The sequence below is a fragment of the Propithecus coquereli genome, unplaced genomic scaffold (genome assembly GCF_000956105.1).
Source record: "Propithecus coquereli isolate 6110/MARCELLA unplaced genomic scaffold, Pcoq_1.0 Scaffold48, whole genome shotgun sequence".
In the NCBI taxonomy this organism is placed as follows: Eukaryota; Metazoa; Chordata; class Mammalia; order Primates; family Indriidae; genus Propithecus; species Propithecus coquereli.
This window is the reverse complement of record NW_012150618.1, coordinates 7,690,145-7,713,431: the sequence shown is the minus strand read 5'-3', so window position 1 is coordinate 7,713,431 and position 23,287 is coordinate 7,690,145. Positions and strand designations below refer to the sequence as shown.

The following is a 23,287-nucleotide window of genomic DNA, read 5'->3' as shown; positions in this document are numbered from 1 at the left end:
GAAGGCCTGAATTGATGTCCAAAGAACACATCCCTGGAACATCTAAGAGCTACAAGTCAGCCTGGATCAAATTTACTGAAAAGCTCCTCTACGTATTGATTATTTTATTTGGGTATTAATTATTTTCTTTCTAGGGTAATAGTTAGATAATGGCTTTTTAAGGCAATTTCATGCCATCCCAAATCCTTTTATAGAACTAATTTTCCATGCAGGGGTGGAATTCAAGGCTAATATTATTATTTGGCTTATACTCTGCCCTTTTTCTTGCTTTGTTTAAAAGATGAGTAGGCCCAACAGTAGTGTTAGTTCATCAAAAGGTCTATAAGTTATATTCAGATATTTTGGGGTCAGCAAAACCCCAAGTGTGGTTTATTCAAGTGTTTTTCCCCTAATCCTTAAATCTGTAGATATTTCAAAGTAAACTTAATTCATATGTTTTCCATTCACTTGCCCTTAGGTCTTTACATTTAGGGGAGGGGGTGGTGGCAGGCAGGAAGGCACTATTCTAGGAACCAGCTTCCTTCTTCACTGCCACAGACGGATCATTCATTAGCCACAGACCTGGTTCCTTGGCAGAAGTCCATACCTATATGCTTTCCAGTTCCCTTTTAATTGAAGCTCCTACCTCAGCACACATCAGTGTCACTGCCGAAGAAAGGGAAGTGGAAACAAGCTGCATTTTCTATCATAGAATCACAGAATCCCACAATCTTAGGCTTGTGATTCTAAAGATCATCTGGTCCATATGGCTTAGGATGCTAAATCACCTGCACAGCACCCTGGCTAATTACCTTTCAGCCTCTGCTTTGGTGGTCCAGTGATGGAGCTCCAGCAGCCAACCATGACATGTGGTGGCCTTCAGCTGTAGGGAAGATGCCGGCAGAGAACTGGAGCTTCCGTTCTTTTCTCCAGCCCAAATTTGCCCAGCCCCTTCCTTCATCCATTCGCAGGACTTAATCACCAGTCCTCTATTCCCCTCGTGTTCTCTTTCAAGAGGATTTCACTCTCCCTGTGACTTCGGTCTGCACTGTACGTGGGTCTTTCCCGAGTACTGGCTTCCTGGTCCAGCTACCCATGGGGCATCACACTCTGTATTGGACACAGGACCTTGAGATAAACCTGCTGAAACACAGTCATTACGTTAACCCCTCCTCTAAATCGTGTTACTTGTCTATGTTGCCATCTCAATAATGGCAAGATGCATCTAACAGCCCCTCTTTCAATCATGTCCCCCACAGTTAGGTGACAGGTCCTATCAGTTGTGCTTCCAAAGTAGGTCCCAGATCTTCCCCAGCGACCTCAGTCCCCCATCTCTGCTTTAGTTCAAGATTGTATTATCTGTCAGCTGAGCGGAGGCAACAGGCTCATTGCTCATGCCCCGGCCTCCCCTTCTTTCTTCCCCGGTCCCCTCTCCACATTGCTGCCTGGGTTAGCCTTCTCCAGGTCGTGGAGATAGCAGGACTACATGGATGGGCTCTTGGATCCTCATCTTATCCGCACCCTTCTGTATCCAAGTTACATAGAAAAGTGATCAGCTAAAGAGAAGCATTAATTCATTGGACCTAGTAATATATCTAATTATCCTGCATCTCCAGGTGCCGCTGTTCACACTGCTACTATCTCTATGAATCAGGATACACAGACTGGGCTTAGTAAACACACCTTTCTACACCTGCCCTCTGCCATCACTACACACACTCCTATGTCTTTTTTGCTCGGTTCTTTTTCTCACACCAGGTTAACCCAAAAGAGCCACCCATTTCTGTAGGCTGCATTTCTAAATGGATGTGGACATTTGAGCCACGTGGAAAAGGGGACTGAACCAAAGTGACCTCTCGGGTTTTCTCTGGTTTTATTATTCTGTGAAGACAGTTTAGTGTAAATGATTTATTAGGTTAGTCAGAATGAAGTTCCCTGTTCATCAGTCTTCTTAAATTTCTCTACTGAGTTCCTCTAGTGGGAAACTTATGCCTGTCATGGGAATTCATGAGGTTGACAATGGAACTACACAGATAGTGCCATGCCTGCCCCATAGTAGGCCCGATACATGTAAATCTTATGAAATAAAATAAAATAAAATAACATAAAAATCTCCCCATAGCTAATGATTTTAACTGATTATCATATAGTAAGTAGCAAGTTAGTGTCAATCTCTATCTAAAGCCTTAAGGAAAAATGCCCTGCTGGAAATCTTGTATTTTTAGCAACACTGAATTTATAGATACTCCTAACATAAAAAATTAATGAAATTCCTTAAAAGCTTATATAAAATGTAAGATATTTATCCTGGGACAGAGAATTCAAATCTTTCTTATTTTTAAGCATTTCCCCTGAGTTGCACCTATTGGAAAGAGCTTTGCTTAAACTCAGAATTTGACTGCTAATATTCACACATACGGCAAATATGAACTAATCAGACCACAGATATTTTGCTGCATTCCACAGTGTCTCATTTATTTGTTTAATTTGCAGCTATAGCAACTGGATTCCACCACTCTATGCTTTTACACAGCTCTACAATATGATCAGCTTGGTTGAAGTTTGGCACTCGATGCTGTGCTCAATTGAAGACATATGCACAACCTCACTTACCACATTTTTTAACCTGTTTTCACACTGGGTGGATCTGTAATATTTGCATAAAAATATGAAAAGCAACCTTCCGCAAGGAGAGTAGGCAATTAAAAGATGTTGCGACCTTCTTTTACGCAGCATTTCAAAGCTTAACGTTTTCTTGGCGTGCTTTGCAAACGCCCATCTGACTTTGAAGCAGGCTGCCTCTCCACAGCTCCAGCAATGACTAAAGAATTGACCTGGTGCCATGCATGCTGCTCTGCACAAGAAGGGCATTTGGAAATGACCTTGAAGTGGAGTTGTGCCAAGTTAATGAAATACGGGGCCTTGAAGAAGTGCCATTTCACGAGAGATATACAGATGGGTATTTACAGCATTGTCAAAACTCAGCCCTTTAATTTGGTATTAAATTACCATGAGTTTTTAAGCTACATAAGGAATGATGCTCAATCTTGATTTTATTAGTTGCACTTTGTAACAGGTTGGAAAAATTAGGTAATGGAGAAAATTGGCATCCCACTGTTGTTTTTCTTAGGTGATTTTTTTCAAACATTTGCTGAAGAAAAGGGAGATGCTTAAAGGGTACAATTTTAAATAGGGAGATGGGAGTTTAATATAAAGAATGAGCTGCAAATGAGGATGAAGTTAGTGGACAGAGAAAAAATGAGAGAAGTGGTATCTCTCTTTACTTGTGAACTGCCCATTGATACGATTCCAACTCACCAGATTTAGGCTCCGGGAGGGGGGCATTTCTTTATCTCAGTATGCACACCCATAGAGTAAACAGTTGTTGCTGTTTAAACATGTTAATTGATGTTGACACCAGTTGTTGCTCTATGGTTTTCCATTTTACTGAGTGATGTTTTTATGCTGGTGCATAATGTTGCCTGATTGTACTTTGCATGCTGGTGAGGTTGGCTGACATTTCCCGATCTGTATAACATGAAGCTGTGCTTTAAGCTTATTTGGAAGTCGGGGTTGATGTGACATTGGAAGGTCCCCTTCAGCTTTCCTGGCTGGACCTCTTTTCCACAACCATGGTGAGGGCTGAGACAGTCCAAGTTTGGGGCAGTCAAGGTGGGACAGCAGGAGAGTGTTGGAAAACAAATCATATATTCTCTTAAGCCAGCTCTCAGATTTTTATACAGAATGAGATTCTGCATGACTATAAAAAAGTAAATTAATAAATAAGACCATTCAACCCCTCTAGAGCTCTATAAGGGGACTGTAAAAGATCTCTTGCCATTCTTATTGTTAAATTCTGATAATCTTCATGAAGTAATTCTGGGAAACATACATCTATACGATCAGAGAAGCAAACTGTCAACAGCAACTTCCTAGAACATTCCTTTTTACTTTATCTTGGATTTTTCAATATAAAATTTGGTATTTCTGTAGTTTAAACCAAATTCACTAAAATGAAAGCATTTTTTTCCTCATAAGCTCAAACCTTCCAGACTCATCATTTTGTAGTTACATAAATAAGCCGTGCAACTAAACTAAAAGTCGAAATTAGAGATTATAGTTGTTTGTACAACTGTTCACATTTTATATATTATAGTAACTTATGTTAAAACCAGTAATGTATTTGCAGAAACAGTTTTTGCTTGCAGTAATTTATATTGAAATCAAGCTTGATGATTTTTCATTCAGTTTCGCTAAGTATCATATACTAAATTATTTGCTTGTGTTTTCTTTTTCCCTATTACTGATATCTGGTGAGTTTGCTTGAAAAATTCTGACACAGGAAAATCAGAAAGATTTCATTATCTTACTTTATTTTCTTTATTGATCTGTCTTAAAGGGATTTGCTTTTCTTAAAGTACAACATTATTTTTTAACTTTTAAAGCTTTTTAAAATTTTTATATATATTTTTTATTTCAGCATATTATAGGGATACAAATGTTTAGGTTACATATATTGCCTTTGCCCACCCGAGTCAGAGATTCAAGCATGTCCATCCCCCAGACAGCGTGCACCGCACCCATTAGGTGTGAATATACCCATCCCTCCTTCCCCCTCTCACCTGCCCAACACCTGATAAATGTTACTACTATATGTGCACATAAGTATTGATCAGTTAATACCAATTTGATAGTGAGTACATGGAGTGCTTGTTTTGCTATTCTTGTAATACTTCACTTAATAGAAGAGGCTCCAGCTCTATTCAGGATATTGTAAGTGGCGTTAGATCACCATTGTTTTTTGTGGCTGAGTAGTATTCCATGGTATACATGTACCACATTTTATTAATCCACTCGTGTATTGATGGGCACTTGGGTTGTTTCCATATCTTTGCAATTGTGAATTGTGCTGCTATAAACATTTGGGTGCAGATGTCTTTTTTATAGAATGTCTTTTTTTCCTTTGAGTAGATGCCCAGTTACAGGATTGCTGGATCAAATGGTAGTTCAACTTTTAGCTCTTTGAGGTATCTCCATATTACTTTCCACAGAGGTTGTACTAGTTTGCAGTCCCACCAGCATTGTACGAGTGTTCCTATCTCTCCACATCCATGCCAACATTTATTGTTTTGGGACTTTTTGATAAAAGCCATTCTCACTGGAGTTAAGTGATATTTCATTGTGGTTTTGATTTGCATTTCCCTGATAATTAGAGATGTCGAGCATTTTTTCATATGTCTGTTGGCCATTTGTCTTCTTTTGAAAAGTTTCTGTTCATATCCTTTGCCCACTTTTTAATGGGGTTGATTTTTTTTCTTGCTGATTTTCCTGAGTTCCATATAGATTCTAGTTATTAGCCCTTTATCAGAAAGGTAGCATGTGAATATTTTCTCCCATTCTGTAGGTTGTCTGTTTGCTCTTGTGATAGTTTCCTTGGCTGTGCAGAAGCTTTTTAATTTGATCAGGTCCCATTTATTTATTTTTGTTGTTGCTGTGATTGCCTTTGGGGTCTTCTTCATAAATTCTTTCTCTAGGCCAATGTCTGTTAGGGTTTTTCCAACATTTTCTTCTAGAATTCTTATAGTTTCATGCCTTAGGTTTCAGTCTGTTATCCACCAAGAGTTGATTTTTATGAGAGGTCAGAGGTTCAGATCCTGTTTCAGTCTTCTACATGTGGCTATCCAATTTTCCCAGCACCATTTATTGAATAAGGATTCTTTGTATCACCACTTCTATTCAAATAGTGCTGGAAGTCCTAGCCAGAGCAATCAGACAAGAGAAGGAAATCAAGGGCATCCAAACGGAGAAAGAAGAGGTCAGACTGTCACTCTTTGGTGATGATATGATCTTATATCTAGAAAACCCCAAAGATTCTGCCATGAGACTACTGAAATTGATGAACAAATGCAGCAAAGTCTCAGGTTACAAAATCAATGTACAGAAATCTGTAGCATTTCTATATGCCAACAACAGTCAAACTGAGAACAAAATCAAAGGCTCAATACCCTTCACAATAGCAACAAAGAAAGTAAAATACCTAGGAATATATTTAATTAAGGAGGTAAAAGACCTCTACAGGGAGAACTACGAAACACTGAGGGAAGAAATAGCAGAAGATGTAAGCAGGTGGAAAACCATACCGTGCTCATGGGTCAGCAGAATTACCATTGTTAAAATGTCTGTATTACCCAAAGAGATCTACAGATTCAATGCAATCCCTATTAAAATACCAACATTATTTTTCACAGATGTAGAAAAAATAATTCTACGCTTCGTATGGAACCAGAGAAGACCCCGTATAGCAAAAGCAATCTTAAGCAAAAAGAAAAATTTGGGAGGCATCAATTAACAGACTTCAAGCAATACTACAAGGCTATAGTAACTAAAACAGCATGATACGGGCACTAGAACAGAGACATAGACCAATGGAACAGAACTGCAAACCCAGATATAAAACCATCCTCATATAGCCATCTAATCTTTGGCAAAGCAAACAAAAACATACACTGGGGAACTTTTAAGTTTTTAATTGAAGAACACAGTTTCCCTTATAGCCCTCATTCTTGATTTAAAACCCTCTTACATTAATATGACTGATTTTGGAAGTATTTCCTAAAATGCTTCTCAAATTTCTTAAATAAAAGCAGGAATATGTCTTAGTCTGTTCTGGCTACTGAAACAAAATACCATAGACTGGGTAGCTTATAAACAATCTAAATTTATTTCTCACAATTCTGGAGGTTGGGAAGTTCAAGATTAGGGTGCAACATGGTTGAGTTCTGGTGAGGGCCCTCTTCCAGGTTGCAGACTGCTGATTTCTCACTGTGTCCTCACATGGCTGAAGGGGCCAGGAATCTGTCTGAGGCCTTTTTTAAGAGGGCACTAATCCCATTCATTTAGGACTCCATCCTAGTGACTTAATCACCTCCCAAAGGTCCACCTCCTAAAACCATCACCTTGGGGGGTTAGGGTTTCAACATGCAAATTTTGGGGTAACACAAACATTCAAACCATAGCAGGAAAAATAAAGGAAAGTGCAGCAGAGAATATCCACCATAAGGAGCACTATGACTTCTGGTATTTAATGTCATAGATCACAGAACACAGGAGTCAAGAGGCAGACTAGAAAGAGAAGACCCAGGCCAGTGGAGACTCCTTGTTTCCCTGCTGCCCTGCTGACCTCAGAACTTAGCACTGCCTTTATCTTCCTGGTGATATTTTTCATTTATCTTTTTAGTAAACATTTTAGATATGAGGGAAGTGGGGAGCTTATCATTATCCAGTCTAATCAGACAATATCTTCACCTTTAAGCCATATTTAGAATCTCACTATCCCATTTTCTTAGAATCATGTGAGATTATTTTTGTGTCTGTGAATAAACTGTACAGCATTTTCTTATGAAAAACTTCATTCTGCATCTTGGCATGGCTTCTCCAGTTGAACAGGGACCTTCTTTCCAAAGCCCTGGGTAAGGACTTTCTCAACCTGTCTTCTAACATCATGGGACCTTGTACTCTTTGCTTTCATGTCTTATCTTTGAAAACTATCTCTCAAACCTTTTCTACGTTATCTTCATTTTTATTTGTACTAGCACACAGGGGTCAAAGAAATATGAGCCGCATTGAAAACTCTTTTCCTTTGGAAGCCAGCCTCATCTGTAAAGATCTTAATGATGCTTTTGTCTTTTCATGCCATTGAAGTTGCATATTAATACAACCCAGGTGAACCCTAGTTGGCCCAGGTTTCACACTCAGAGATTTTGAATGATTCGATCTAGGATGGGACCAGGACACCGTCTATATTTTTCTTAATGCTCCTTTACCTGATTCTGAGCTGGGTTTGAGGATCTTTGAATTCATTTGTCTCTCAGGCATCCTTGGGGTTCAAGAAAAGTGGTTAATGGAAGAACACAAAGAGGGCGATGTCTAGAGCTGAGCTGAATGAAGATTATGGCAAAGAGACAAACCTGAGTAAATGTGCATATCCAGGCACACTTAACTCTTACCGGTTGATTACAAGGTAGCATCTCTGCTTAAGTTTCTACAGCAGTAAAATACTGGCACCATCTCAAGATGCCAAGAAAAATGAATTAATATTAACATTTATTAGAAGATTAAAGCATAATACATATGTCAATTAACATTAATCCTTAAAAATATTTATGGAGTTAAATTGTCTATAACTAATTGAAGATTGCAGTTAACAGAGGATATGGGTTTCCTCTGAGTTATATGAAATAAAATATAAATCTTTTATGTAACTCTATTTCCTACAGAAAGGATTGTTACTTGTCAGTGGGATTTTTTTAAGTTTTATTTTATTTTCTTGGATCTCATTACTTTTCCATAAATCTTATAAGCAGAATTACAATGAGGTGAGTCATAGTCTTAACACTTTTTTGAAGCTTCTTCTGCCAAAGCAGCTTGGAATATAGAGTATTTTCAAAAGCTATGTTTGGGAACATGGGAAGGGAAGGGAATGGAAGGAAGGGCAGGATGCAAGGAGGGAAGGAGAGAGGAAGGAAGGAAAGAAGGAAGGGAAGGAGGCAGGGAGAGAACAGAACATTTTACTTTAGATTGCATGTTTTTAAAACTTAAAGGCATTTCATGGCATCTCACGGATATGTTTTAGACAACCTTGAGGTGCAAATGAGTTTGGGTTTCAAATGTTCATTTATGAGCCAGTTATTTGGAACTGGAAACATGTTTGCCCACAAAAGTTTTGTTATATAAGTGGTAATTCATTTTCGAGGCTAGCTCGTAAACTGTCCTCATTCTGTTTGCAGCTGAATGATTGTGCATTTATAATGATAAATAGTAGATTATACAGTTGAAAATGTGTAGTCTAAAAATCATAAAAGCAATAAAATCAATTGTTGAATTGCTTAAAACTTTTAACTTGAATGTTGGTGCTGGAGGGAAAGCAGATTTAATTTGAGGAGTCTGAGGATGTTCAAGATCTCTAGTGTTCGTATTTGGGAGCATCAGGCAGGGGAGCTGCAACCATGCTCTTTTGAGGGTCTCTACAGCCATTCGTGTGCTGCAAGCTGGTCACTAAAAAGTGGCACCCTTAGACCATATTAGTAAGTCCTCAATAAAAATGCCTTCTTTCCTTCCTACAGCCAATATCGATGGAGCACATACTGTGTGCTAGGTGCTCCTTACCATTTAAGCTAACAGACAAAACAGAAAGAACTCCTCCTATGGAGTTTATAATCTACGGGAAGAGACAAAGAATCAAATAATGGCACAAGTAGATGACCTATGATTCATCCATTTTTATGCAAAATTGTATGAACATTAAAGTGCATACATTCATACAAGGAATAATGATGACATGTATAGAATGAATCTGGGGGAGGGGGATGTAAGTCTCTGTTGCATACCTGCTATAGGCCAGGCACTTACATAAACCATGTCATTTAATCCCTAAGTAACCCTGAGGGGTAGAGGCCATCGCCATTGCACAGATGAGGAGCTGAGACCCCAACCGAGAGCCTAGGTTCAAACCAAGTCTGTCCAACTCCAGGCACTTCCTGCCAATCTAAGCTGCCTGTTTTGCAAGACCACCCTGAAGACATTTTCTATTATTTTACTACTCAATAGCGTTTATATAAGTATCCCTGCAATAATCTCCTGCTAGAATTTAATAATGGAAGCCATGTTATCTCTCCTGACGCTGGTGTGCTCCTTTCTGTTAACGAAGGCTCCTTCCACTTCTCTGACATGGCTGGTGCTCTCGTGCCATGGCCAGCCCACCAGCAGCCTCCAGGACAGTTGGTGGCCCTTCTTGTCTAACATATATTTTTGTCTGATTCTTCACTTTGTCTTGATTTTCACTACCCTGAGCCTTTTATTGCAGGCTGCCTTGTCCTTATGAGAAGTGGTGAGAATATACATCACACAAATAGAAAAGAAATAGGACTTTGGAGTATAAATTCCATGAGGCTCTCTTTTTGTATCTTCCACATAGCTGAGAACAGGGCCTTGCACTTAGGAGTGAGCAATAACTATTGACTGTGAACCGACCATAGCAATTCTGAAGGACAATTCTGCTTATTTGAAAGATGACCATAAGTCGATGGCTCTGGCTTCATCTGTTAACTTTGCCATAAGACTGTGCTTTCCTTTTCTTTCATAGAGATTTGTCTCTTGCATTTTCTTCTGTTTATTACTCATAAGTAAAATATGAAGGACGATAATGGCAGCTAACATGAATCACATCCCTCCCTCTTGCTATGCTCAATTCTCACTGCCTTATTATCATCCCCATTTCACAGAAGGACAAACTAAGGGTTAGAGAATTTAAGTGATTTGGGGGAAAAGTGAGGAAGTCAATTTTCTCCTGCAGAGAGAAAACGCAGCAAGAGGTGGAAGAAAGAAGTAAGGAAAGAAAAAGGATATATACTTGAGTATATATGAGAGAAATAAATTGCTTCAGGTATGACCAGTAAAATGCAGGAGAGGCTGAGAAAAGTCACAAATGATTTATGAGGGAATTATTCTTCCTGTTCTGTTGACCAAGAGGAGGGAAACATCATGTGCCATCTGCTATTTTTATAGATGAGACGTTCTCTTGTCAGGTGATCACGACTTGAGGGAAGAGGAGCTGACTAATAAATTTCTTTAAGCCACATATTTATTTGGATAATTTCAAGTTGTATAGTTATAAAGGTCTTCTCTATCTTTCTGGGCTGGCCCTTTTTGGGGGGCCCAGAGTGCAAGATCCCTAGAGAATCTTAATGCGTGCTTGATCCTGCCACCTCTTGGCAGGCAGCTCCCAGCAGGTTCCCTGTGGTCCCTGTCCCTGGGAGCAGCACCCCAAGGCTCTCAGGGCACATCTACAGCTCTTTAGACCAGAACAACCAAGTAACAAGGACCTCTCTAGTCACACAGGATAGAGCAAGAAAGCACCACTGTGAGCAATGCTAGTGGGTGATCCCTAGGAAGTTGGCCTCACCCTAAAAATGAGGGGGAGTGGCTGGGCATGGTGGCTCAGGCCTGTAATCCTAGCACTTTGGGAGGCTGACGCGGGAGGATCACTTGAGGCCAGGGGTTCAAGACCAGCCTGAGCAAGACCCCATCTCTGCAAAAAATAAAAGAAAATTAGCAGGGCATGATACCTGTAGTCTTGGCTACTGGGGAGGCTGAGGCAGGAGGATTGCTTGAGCCCAGGAGTTTGAGGTTGCTGTGAGCTATGGTGATGCCACTACAATTCATCCCAGGCAACAGAGTGAGACTCTGTCTCAAAAAAAAAAAAAAAAGAAAATGAGAAGGAGTCGTAGTAAGAGATTAACCAATTCATAGAGATTAGTTCAGCAGATACTTACTTAACACTCTTGTGCCTGGAATGTTCTGGGTACTGACTGTTCCTCTTGAGAAAGAACAGCCAATTGAGGGGAAAAACTTAAAGCTCCAAGGAAGGATAGAAAAATGAAGAACTCTGGTGACCAGTTTTAGGGAGGTGAAATTAGAAGTTTAGAGTGGATATCAGGGGTCCCCAACCTTTGTGGCACCAGGGACTAGTATCACGGAAGACAGTTTTTCCACGGACTGGGGATGGGGTGGTGAGGTGTGGTGGGGGAGTGCAGAGCGCAGATGGTGATGCGAGGCCCGTTTCCTAACAGACCACGGCCCAGGGGTTGGGGACCACAGGATACAATGATTTGGGGCTTCCATTTCATGCTGAGTCTAGGGAACTCAGAATAATTGGATGGATCTGGAAGTGGAGGGAGGGTGGGGCATAGCTGGAGGTGTGATTAGAGAAATAATCATATCCTAGGTTCATATCCAGGAGAGCCCTACATACCAAAGACTAGTTTAGGTTTTGTCTTTTAGGAAAGAAGAATGCTGGCAAAGTTTTGTGCGAGTGCAGTGATTCAGTTTACACACTGAAGAGATGGGAAAGAAAGGAAAGTTGACTCAATTTTATTCTAATAGCTTTGGGGAGTTGTTGAAGGATTTTAAGCAGGGGGAAAGATGGGGTCAGATGAGCATTTCAGAAGGCTGAGGGGGAGAATTGACAAGCGCAGCCTGGATTTAGTAAGGAAGAGAAGGCTGAGAATGGAGCCTCGGCTGATGGCCACGCTGAAGGGGTGTGGAGGACCCAGCACAGGGAAACTGGGAAGGAGCCCTGACGGGGTGGGAGAGTGTCTCAGGGAGAAGGCGGCCGGGACAGCCAAGGAGAGCAACTTCCAGAAGAAGGCAGGGCCAGCAGCGTCCTGGGCACCCAGAAGTCTGGCCAGACAAGGACAGCAGTGGGCACACGTGCTCCTGGGTGCCAAAGGGGAGACTCCAGAAGAACACAGGAGCTGCCTGAAAGGCACAAAGCAGCTAAAAATCTCATCAGTGTGCCTTTTTTTTTGAGGTGAAAGAAAATTGCTTCATCTTTCCCTTGAGCCAGAAGCGAGGGCAGATTGAGCAACAGCGTGTGAGGGGCAGATCATTTTCCCTCCCAGCTTTGCCTCCGTGTGACCCTCCGTTTTCTCCCAGTGAAAGAGGTGCTGTTTCTGGCCTGTGCCCTTATTTAGCAGGGTCAGAACTTTCCCCAACTGCGTGACAGTGGCCTTTGGTGCTCTTTCTACTGCTTAATGTACTGTCATCCAGAATAATTCTTTTCTGTCTTGGTCTGAATATTAATCTATAACTAAAAAGGAGAAACTATAGGAGAATTTGCAGAAAAATGATAAAAAGCAGTTACTTGTTTTGTACATTTCTTGTGGGGGGAGAAATTTTAATCCTTCCCATTTGCCGACATATCAGAAGCAACAAAAACAAAAAACAAAACAAAATTTAAAAAGCCCATGATTTGATAAATTGGAAGGCTGGCTGTATGACTTAGATTATATGTCTTTCTTTAAAATTTTCCAAAATCTTATTTAGATATTTAACAGCCTTCAGAAATTTCCATGGACATGCCATTAGATGTAAGCCATTTGTTTTTGTGAGGATTGAAAAAGGGAAATGTATTTTAGAAAACAGATGAAATTGGACTCAACTTGGTGGAATAGTTCTCTGAGCAGATGTCATTTAAAGGCATTGGACTGTGGGCTCCAGGCGTTGACTGTGTCTCAAGGTAAATATGCATCTAGGAAGCCGGAGGGGCATTGTCAGGGGTCGCTGTGAGTTGGTATAATGTGCTAAGCATGCCCATGACGTCTTTGGAGGTCTGAGCGTACAGATGAGACATAAATACTTCTCAGTTCTTTCTCATAATTTCTCTGATCTTACTGGAATTAAAAAAAAAGAAAAAGAAAAAAACCTCTTCAGGAGCATAAAATGTTATTGAATTTGTAGCAGTCGTCATGGTTACCTGCATAGTTTCATTGCTTTATTAATGTGTAATTCCCCTTATTTCTGGAAATATCATTATAGTGAAACATAATAGTCCGCAGCCTCTTAGAAAGTTTCACCGTGTGTCTCAGAGACTCTGACAATGACTGTGATGAATGTGTGTGTGGTTTCTGGGCCACCTGTCTGCTGTTGATCCAGTAACTAGGACATCATTGTTTAGGAAAAGACAACTTGAAGTTAATGACTCTGAGAATCCCTTAAAAGTGCAAATGTTTCCCAAACAAAAGCACTTATTTTTTTTTTTCTATAGGAAAATAATCCAAGGCTTGACTCTTTTTCTAATTTTAAAATAACTCATTTTCTTACATTAAAACTTTTTTCGAGTAGTTATTTTTACTTATTGAAGACACTTTGAAGTGTCCAGGACATTTTTTTCTGATCAATTCTTTTAAAAATTATCTTTACTAAATTTGTTTCTTGTATCATAGAAGGGTTTTTGGGAGACCCTATTAGTCGAGGTTTTGAGCAAGTTTTTCTAACTCCCACTATTCAAGCTGAAGCTAAATAAAGTAGTTGATTAAATTATATTTCAGGCTAACTGCTGATGGCAGAGGTTGCTAACTGAGGCCCACACTCATTTCTCTTCCTCCTGGGCTCTTGGCTGGAATACATTTCCCAAAATCCCTTGCAGTCAGGAATGGCCATGAGAATCATGGGACGGTGGAATGTGAGGGGACATTACTTAATCGCTTGCAGGTCAGGCCCATAAATACCCCCTCCTTAATCCTCCCGTCCCTTGTTTCCAGGCTGGTTGGTAACTCTGCCAGCCTGGAACCTCAGATAATTGGGTGGAACAGAGCCTCCTTGTAGGTTAGGAACGTCTGTTGTTACAGAAAGGAGACAACTCTGAGATGTGAGGGTTGTTTGTCACATTAGCTGGAGTTACCCTAATACATTGCTTATCAACATTTCTTCCAAGTAGGCCATATAATCTATGGGAGAAGGTCTGTATTTTTCATCCACAAGTATCTCCCACAGCTTCTTTCACAGCCTTTAAAAATAAATTGGTTTTGTAAAGCCTAGGGCTCACTTATCAGTGTGCTGTGATTAAAAAAAAAAAACAAAACTTGGCTGTTTTGGAAGAGTCCTGGAGACTCGAATGGCTATAGCAATAGCGGATATTTGGAAAATTATCGGACCCTTGTGACTTATGTGCACAGGGAACCAAAGGAAAGGGAATTAGCCTTTTCTGGATACTTCTACGTATCAAGAACTGTATTCACTCCTCTAACATACACATCTGTAGTTAATCTTCTAGGAAGCTCTGTCATTCTTATTTTGCAGATTTGAAAGTGACATATAGTTTAAATAACTTCTTCATAGCTAGGGAGTAGCAAGGTAGGATTCAAACAAAAGTTTGCCTGAACCAAACCCAGCCAAGCTTTTTACTTTGTTGCTTTCCACAGATTAAGCTCAGTTAAAGTCAGTTGATCACCATGCTCCAGGATAGAATGATGGCTAGTTGTAACTGAAAATATACACAAACATTTGATTATCTGTGATGTTGAGGACAGAAACTCTCAATCAACTGCTAGAAAATTATAAAACTGACATTGTTTAATTTTACCTTCTATCTTAAGTTATCAGAACAGCTGTTGTAACAGACACCAACATGACTAGTTTAAAACTGATGGTCTGGAGGTTGGCAAGCCAACTCTTCCTCACAAGGTCACCAAGGGCCCCAGGCTCTTTCATCTAGTTGCTTCTGGATCCTTTAGGGTTGTTCCTCACCTGCATGGCCGCAGATGGCATACCACACCATATCTGCCTTTAAGCCATTGGGAAGAGGATATGAGAGAGGAGAGGGCACGTTTCTTTCCAGTTAAGGGCATGACCCAAAGATTGCAGACATCACTTTTACTCCCAAAAGTTACATGGTTGCATGGACATCTGAGTGCAAGTGAGTCTAGGAAATATCATCTTTAAGTGTCAATGCTTCTGTTATTGTAGAAGAAGGGGACAAGAGAGATTTGTGGGACAAATAGCAGCTTTTGCCACACCTTTCCTTTCACAATATTTGATAAACATGCTAATAAAAAAGATCTGAACGACAGTAGCAAAAAAGAGATGGAAATGAATCAAGGAAACTAAGCAATTCAGAAATTGAAGATCTCCTTTCTCCTTAACCTCTTCCAGCGCATATGCTAAAAGTATCAAGTGTTAGTTACTTGCATTAAATTGCTTTAAAATAAGCTATATAACTATTAAATATATATTCTCCAAATAAAATGATTGCAGCAAATTGAGAACATTTGAACAAAGACTAGATATTAAATCATATTAAGTGATTAGAATTAATTTTATTAGGTTTGACATATGATTAAATTATAAAACAAAACCTCATCTGGTAGAAATATTTACTGAGGTATATGTAAGTGAAATGATACGATGTCTGGATTTGCTTTAAAATACTCCAGGAAAAAATGGGAAGGGGGATGATAAATAGATGAAATTAAATTGGAAAAATCTTGTTAGTTGTTGAAGCTGGGTAACGGTTTCATGGGAGTTTATTATGCTATTCTTTCTACTTTTATGTATATTTGAAATATTCCATAATAAGAAGTTAAATAAATACTTGTTCCAAGAAACAAAAATAATTTTTGGCTGTGCCTTGATATTCATATGAGCTCATTTCTGTACTCCAGTTAAATGCTTTCTTAAGTTTCCAGTATATCATTTATTCTGTACTCATATACCCAGAAAACTCATTTTCATGTAAAGAATTCGTTAACAGTTTGCTTTTGAGTTAATTAAACAAAACTTTGGTGAGTGGCCTCTCCATCTAATGAGGTAAGGGATACAAAAATGAGTGAGATGAGGCCCCTCTCAGCAAATTCTAACTCTAATCAGGCAGATAAGACAGTCTCATGAGTAAATTTGATTTAAGAGAAATATACAAGAAGGCTTAAATGTTAGGAGATTATATCAAATTGGAAGGATCAGGAAAAGTTTCCTGGATCAGATATAATGAACTTTAAAGGAAGGGTAGACTTTTGGCCAATGGAAGTGGTGGGGAGAGTGTTCAGGCCAGGGGACCACCAAGAGAAAGGCTCCAAGCCAGAGAACATGAAATGGTTTCCTGGTGACAAGAGAGGGCCATGTGGTTTTGAGTGTGAGTATCTGGTTGTCCCATTAAAGGAAATCAGGAAGAAAAGAGAATCAGACTGAGAAAACTGATACTTTTTATAGGGATATGTAGTTTTGAGACACTGGTGAGATTCAAGATGAGTTGTTCACCTCAAAATATGTGTTGGAGCACAGAGGGAGGTTAGTGTGGGTAGTCACCTACTGAAGTTGATAGTTGAAGCTGTAAGTAGGTGACAGGTTTACTACTGAAGACAATAGGGGAAAGGTTTTTATAAAGTCAGTTTTACTAGAGGATGGGAATTATGATAACATCATTATAAAAATGACAATGATTTCAATTGACATTAAAGATACTATAAATCATTGATGTAATAACATCAATTCTTCCCCTTCTCCCTTATGAATTCTCAGGGCTTCCTTATCCTTACAGAGCCCACTTATCTCTACTTTATCTCTCCTTTCTCCTTCAGCCTAAGCCCCTCCAAAGAGTAGTCAACTCAGAATGTTTCCATTGCCTGACTTCCGTTCACCCCCTGACCCACTCAGAGTCAGAATTCTGCTTCACCATTCCGCTGAAACTACTGGAATTATCACCACTGCCATATTTGCATGGACTCTTTTTATTTCTCACTTCCCTTGACTCTCTGAGCAGTGTTTAGCCTACCAGGCAACTCCCTCTTCCTTGGAACTCTCTCTTCCTGGCCTCTGTTTTTTTGTTTTTTTTTTTTTTCTAGCTGCTGCTTCTCCATTTTCTTTGCAGGCCCCTTGTCTACTGAACACTTAACATGTTGTGGTATCTCGGAACCAACACTGGACTCTCCTCTCTTCCTACAGTCTCTCCTGGAGGGGTTTCTTCCTACTTCATGGTTTCACCTAACAAAAGTCAACAAAGCTCCCACATTTATATCTCATTTGGGTTTCAGGTATACCTAATATCTCTCATGGATTTCTCACAGACATTTCATATGTAACACATCTAAAACTAAGATGTGGACTCCCATGTCCTTCCCAAACCTGTTCTCCATCTCAGTCAATATTAATCCCCACTATCTACCTTGCTGCTTAAGCCAGTAAAGTGAATCATTTAGTTTGCAAAGGGAGCAACTCTACTAGGAAGCCCAAACAAACTTTATTATGAAATATTCTTTGGTCTCCAGACTGTTCCCTAAAGTAGCTGAAATTTGTAGGCCTTAAAAATAAATCTTTTTGCTATAACTTCATCGCAACATAACAGTTTGGCTTAAGCACCAGTGCTAGCTTCAAATTTAAATTTGTGATTGGCTTTAAGCTATATATTGTTAAAGTATTTTGTGGGCTACTTATACCAGGCTGCCAGCTCTCTGAGCCTGACCACACTTGGTTGCAATTAGGACTAGCCCCAGCCGACCCCATACGTAGAAGTTACCTCACACATCATCTGAGAGATGCAGGTGCTACTCTCCTATTAGCCAGATTAGAAATTCACAGGTGTGGTCATCGCCACCACACTTTGCCCAGAGTGGTGAGAAAATGGTAGCCCTTAATTCTCCTCTTTGTCAAGGAACTGGGGATCCTTTCCTTTCTATCCCACTAGATCTTGAAAGGATGGACCTAAAGGAGGCTTGCATTTTATCCATGCCATATGAGTCTGTGTTCTCTGGAAAGGCACAACGATTTAGCAGAAAGAGAACCTGCTTCTAGTTCCACCTCCAGAACTAGCAAGTCAGTTGTACATTTGATTAATGGAGTCATCCTTAGCTTTTTTTGGTACCTTCCTCCACATAAAATGCATCATAACAATAACTAACACTGCTTGAGTGTTTACTTTGTGCCAGAAACCCTCCTAAGTGCTCTACATGTATGAACTCATCTAATCCTAACTACCTATGAGTTAGTTGTTGTTATTATACTACTTAATAGATAAGGAAACTGAAGCATAGGAAGTTAGTAAATGACTCAAACAGAGCCACCTAATGCAAAGCCACAATTTAAATCCAGGCTATTGGACTCCACTCTTAACTGCCCTGTTATACCATGTTGCATAGAAACTACCTCTGAATTTTGTTTTCCTCTCATTCCTATTGTGCCATTGATGTAAGATGTACCATCAATTTAATTTAATAACAGTTTTCAGGAATAAGCACTACCAAATCAAGTGTAGTTATAGTGGGACTGTCTTTTAAAATCTTAACCAATGTTTTTTTCCTTCTTGGCAATTCCTTTTTACCCTATTTCCCTGAGGCTAAAGCCTTAGGGGCAGGCTAATTGCAGAAAACAGGCAAATTCTTGGCTATTGACTTCTAAAATTGGGCCATGCAACTCATAAAGGATAGTCAGGAGCCAGGGTTGATTTTTTGTTTTGTTTTGTTTTAATTATAAGACAGGAATTTTTTTAAAAAGATAAACAAAAATATTTCTGCAAGGTTTGCTTTGCATATCAAAAGTCAAAGCCTGACAATTTTCACATCAACGGCAGAGTTGGAGAGAAGGAGGGATGATATCAGAGAAGCTTCGTGTCCCAAAGGAGACAATGTTTCGGCTGCTTGGCAGGAGGAGAATCTGCAGTTTAGAGGCTGAAGGACCCTGAGAAAGTACTCCATGCCCTGGTACTCCTCGAGTTGAGAGATCATGGAAACTCCAGAAGTTTTTGGGGAAATCCCAGAGTACAGGGGATTTGGGCTTGATTTCCCCAGCATTACTTCCCAGGAGACGAAGCAAGTAGCACAACAGTAGAGTGGAAAAGCAACAATGATTAGTGGAGATGTCTCAGCAACATGGAAGACATCTTAAAATTCAGGTCCCCAGCAGCTGCCCTAAGAGGGGTCAGAAGGGCTTTGGTGACCTGTTAAGGGGACTCCATCAGCAGATTTGATGTGGATTCTCTCTGCTGGAGGTTATAGAAACAGAAACAATGTCAGCAGCAAAAGCAGTGTGGTTAGAAGTCCCCAACAAAGATGAGCAGGTAATGGACCAGATGTTTCTTCCATGATGCCCTGATACATGTGGGCCTTCTTAGAATTTAGATACTGTACCAGGAAAAAAAAGAAGAAAAGGTAGAACCCTAATTTGACTACGTGTAAGTTCTCAATTTGTTTGTGAAGTAACAAGATTGAGTTTCCTAGAAGTGGCTGTAGTTTTAGTAGCTAAGTTACTTAAGGTCACATGCATGGAGAGTACCGCAGCCAGGATTCCAGCCCAGGCAGTCTGATTTCACAGTCCATACTCTAAACCACCATGCTGTATTGTACTGTTCTATACTCTACTATCTCCATGTTTCCCAAAGCCAAATGGCATGGTGGCTCAAGACCTAAATTGAATTATATCTAGAAATATAAAAGGTGATTATGACATTCATCTTTTGACTTTTCACATCAATTTTAAGATGCATACAAATTTCAGTAATATTAAAATGTCTTAGACTGGAGGAGGTATAAGATATATTCTCTTCTCCCCATCTCTACTGCCAACACCTAATCTATGTCTTACCTAGACTATTGCAAATGTGTCTAAATTGGAAAGTGTAGGCTTTTTCTATATACTTAGGAGCAAGAGAACTAGGACCAATGGATGAAAACTTTAAAGAGGCAGAATTCTGTGCACAGAGAGAACTCCCTCACAGTCTCAGATATCTGATGACAAATGAGCATTCTTGGGTGACACCAAGTGTCACGTCCCTTGAGATATTACAGCATCGTTGAGACACCTACTACTAAGAAGGGACTTTATGAAGGGGAAATCAGTAGAAGACATATGGCTGGATGATATGGCCTTTCGGATCCCTTGCAACTTTGACATTCTGCCATTTTAGAATGAAGATTGTGAAAGTCAGATTGACTTGTGTTTAAAGAGTGGGAAGTCAGAAAATGGAAGCAGTGGGCATAGACTAGTCTTTTGAAGATGGTTACCACTGAGGGAGGCAGTTTTATTGCATAGTGTGGTAGGGCTGAGGGAGGATTTTAATGCTGGGAAGAACTGAACAGATTTATAGAGATAAAGAAAGACATTAGTAAAAAAAAAAAAAAAAGAAAAGAAAAGGAAAGAAAGAAAAAGAGAAAAAGGAAAAACTAGAAGTTAGTGAAAGTTCTGTTCCAGTATCTATTGTTGTATTAATATAACATACTACCCAAAAATTTAGTGGCTTTAGCCAACAATCATTTTATTACAATTCAGCATTGTATAGACCTGGAATTAAGGCAGTGCTCAGCAAGGTGGTTCTTCTACTCCACGTTATCGACAGATGTCACTCAGTGGTCTTCAACTGACATAGTCTTGTCCTTGGTGGGAATGGCTGGAAGGCTGTGTCTAGGTAGAACTGTTGACCAGAGCCCCTACCTGTGGCCTCGCCAGCCTCTCAGAGTAGCCTGACTACTTACTGGTAGCTCATAGCTCTCAGAGCAATATTCCAGGGGGTCCAGGAGAAACTGAAAGACTTCTTAAGACTTAGCCTCAGAAGCCCAGAGCATCACTTCCACTGCATCCTATTTGTCAATCAAGTCCATACGGCCATCTCAGATTCAAGGAGAAGAACTAGATGCACCTCTCAGTGGGAGAAGTAGTAAAGAATTTATAACCATCTTTAATATCCCCTAGAGACAATTGAGATAACAGGATCCTAAACAACTGGGGAGTCCAAATTGAGAGCAAAAGTAGAGGGATTATCCTTAGAGTGGTGGAGAGACATGTCTGCCTTAGAGATAAGAACAAAGAAAAAGAAAAGAGGTGAAGATAGGAGTTTTGAGATGAAGACAAGGGAAAGTGGAAGGAGTTGTTTCCAGAGAGTTCAAGTAATCCAAGGCTGTCTAGCAGAAGGGAAGTTTCACATAATGAAAATTATGCTACCCACCATCCATATATTTTACCTCTGGGTTGTTTTCTCATTCTCGTACTATATTTTCACTGGTTTCACCAGGCATGTCTCACACAGACTTCTGTCTGAAGGCACTGTCTGCGAGCTTTTTGGCTCAGATGTTCAATGTTCTTTGTGTACTGAACACACGTAGCACATCAAACTCTGATGTAGTCCCTGGTGGGGCAGGTAAGTTGGCCTCCCTAGAAAATAAGCCCGTCTTTGACTCATTCCCATTCTGTGCTTAAGGGAGAGAGCACGCCAGCCTTGAACTGAGGCTGGAATAGCAAAACATGAAATCCGCTTTCTACAAATTATCCAGATAATCTCTTGCAATCCCCTTCTGGATGAAAAACAGAGCCACATGAGGGTGACAGTCTGGCAGGTAGTCAAAGCTGCAGTGGTCTTGGCTCCTGCTGTGCTCACAGAGCTGTTTGATTGGGTTGATTTATGCAGTTTTGCCTGTATGAATCCTTTTGATAAGTATCCTTAAAAGCTTGCTTATTAATTTTGAAGGAATGTTTCTCTTTGGCTTCGTGTCTCATTCTTTTCACATTATATATTCCAGTGGTAAATGATGGATGCATAAATATATTACCTTTCCTCAATCAGTGTTTTCTGCTGTTGATGTAAAGTGCACAAATTGGATTTGTTTCAGGATAACTAAATTTGGAATGTGACATTTTGCCAAGTCAAAATCTCACTTGCCCCTACAACACAGATGTGGATTTTGCAGTTGTTTTCTTTTTAAAATAGTATATGTCTGTGGTGCCATTGATTAATGTAATATTGCATTAATGTGCTATTACAACACCCCAGGGCATGCATGAGGTCTTTCAGCCAGGAGCAAAGAATTCCCCGAACTAAAGTTTTTAATAAAATACAGATTGCAGGGCAAAAAGAAAAAGAAAAAAAAAAGCCATCAACCATGAAAATTTATGGATAGCAGAAGTGCTTGAGGAATCAACTTTTGATGGACTTGCCAATGGAAATACTGTGTAATTGTTGTATAATTTCATTCCCCCAAATTATTAGAAATCATCTATATCTATTCATTTATTGAATTTGTGTTTTTAAATGATCAAAAAATCATGACTGTCTTGTTCCGTGACCTCTCTTTTTCTTTTTAAGTTTCCACTTGCTCCGGTGCTTGTGTAGTCATATTGTCAAATCCAAAAGGTCAATGAAGGCTAACACAGCAACATGTGTGACATGGCTCAAGCTGCAAAAATTAAAATTGAATCCGTCACTGTCCATTGTAAATGGCTGGCGGGCGACTTTCTACAATGCAGTGCTGACGTAACTCTGGCACTGGGGTCTTGCGGGATCTATTTTAAGCAATGACTATTTTTTTTTCTTTCTCAGGGTAGTTTTTAATCTTTAACTGTCATATTTTTCCTATTACAAAAATATGGAATAATATTTTTCTAAATCAATTGACTGATGTAAAATTTAATGGAATAAAAATATACTGGTACGATATACTCAACTTTGTAAATGAAGAGGCTACTTCCAGCCTACTGACAGAAAGCGTAAGTCCAACTCTACTCTTTTTCAGATTCTAGGGATGTCGTTGTTATTGTTGTTTTCAAGTATCTATTTGATAAGAGAAACGGAGGCAAGTCTTTGCTTTTTTGGTGTAGGTCTACCATAGCCTCATTGTGGATATGAAATACAGAAAGTAATATTTCTCCTTTTATCCCTTTACAACTTTTAAGATCCAGAAGAAAGCAAAATATACAAAAACAAAACAAATAAAAAAGTACAGAGCTCTTTAAATGAAAGAAAATTGTTCTGTAATCTAGTTTTATGAATCAGCATTTTGATATAAATAATTTACAGCTGTAATCATAAGATCATTAAGTTCAAGCATGCAGAAAACCATTTCATGGTTTTTGCTAATAGTGCTAATAGAGGCCAATTTAAATGAGCCAGGCCACTGACCTTAATAATATGCTTTCAAAAGTCCAACTGGTGTTGATGTTTAGAGTTGAGATTAAAAAAGAGGCTATTTCTCTTATATTTCAGTACTTTCAGATCTGG

The 23,287-nt window shown here is 39.5% G+C and overlaps 1 protein-coding gene across 3 annotated transcripts in view; it reads left to right on the top strand.

Moving 5' to 3' along the window:
• AIG1 (androgen-induced 1) overlaps nt 1–23,287 on the top strand; it is a 229,512-nt gene that overhangs the window by 95,289 nt on the left and 110,936 nt on the right. Inside the window, exon 4 of one of the 3 annotated variants that reach the window (XM_012655567.1) lies at nt 2,473–3,615. The exons of the other annotated variants lie outside the window; for them this stretch is intronic. Coding sequence (XP_012511021.1) covers nt 2,473–2,478 — 6 coding nt within the window. The 3' untranslated portion in view covers nt 2,479–3,615. Of the gene's footprint in view, nt 1–2,472; nt 3,616–23,287 lie in introns of those variants that run through there. 3 annotated transcript variants of the gene reach the window in all.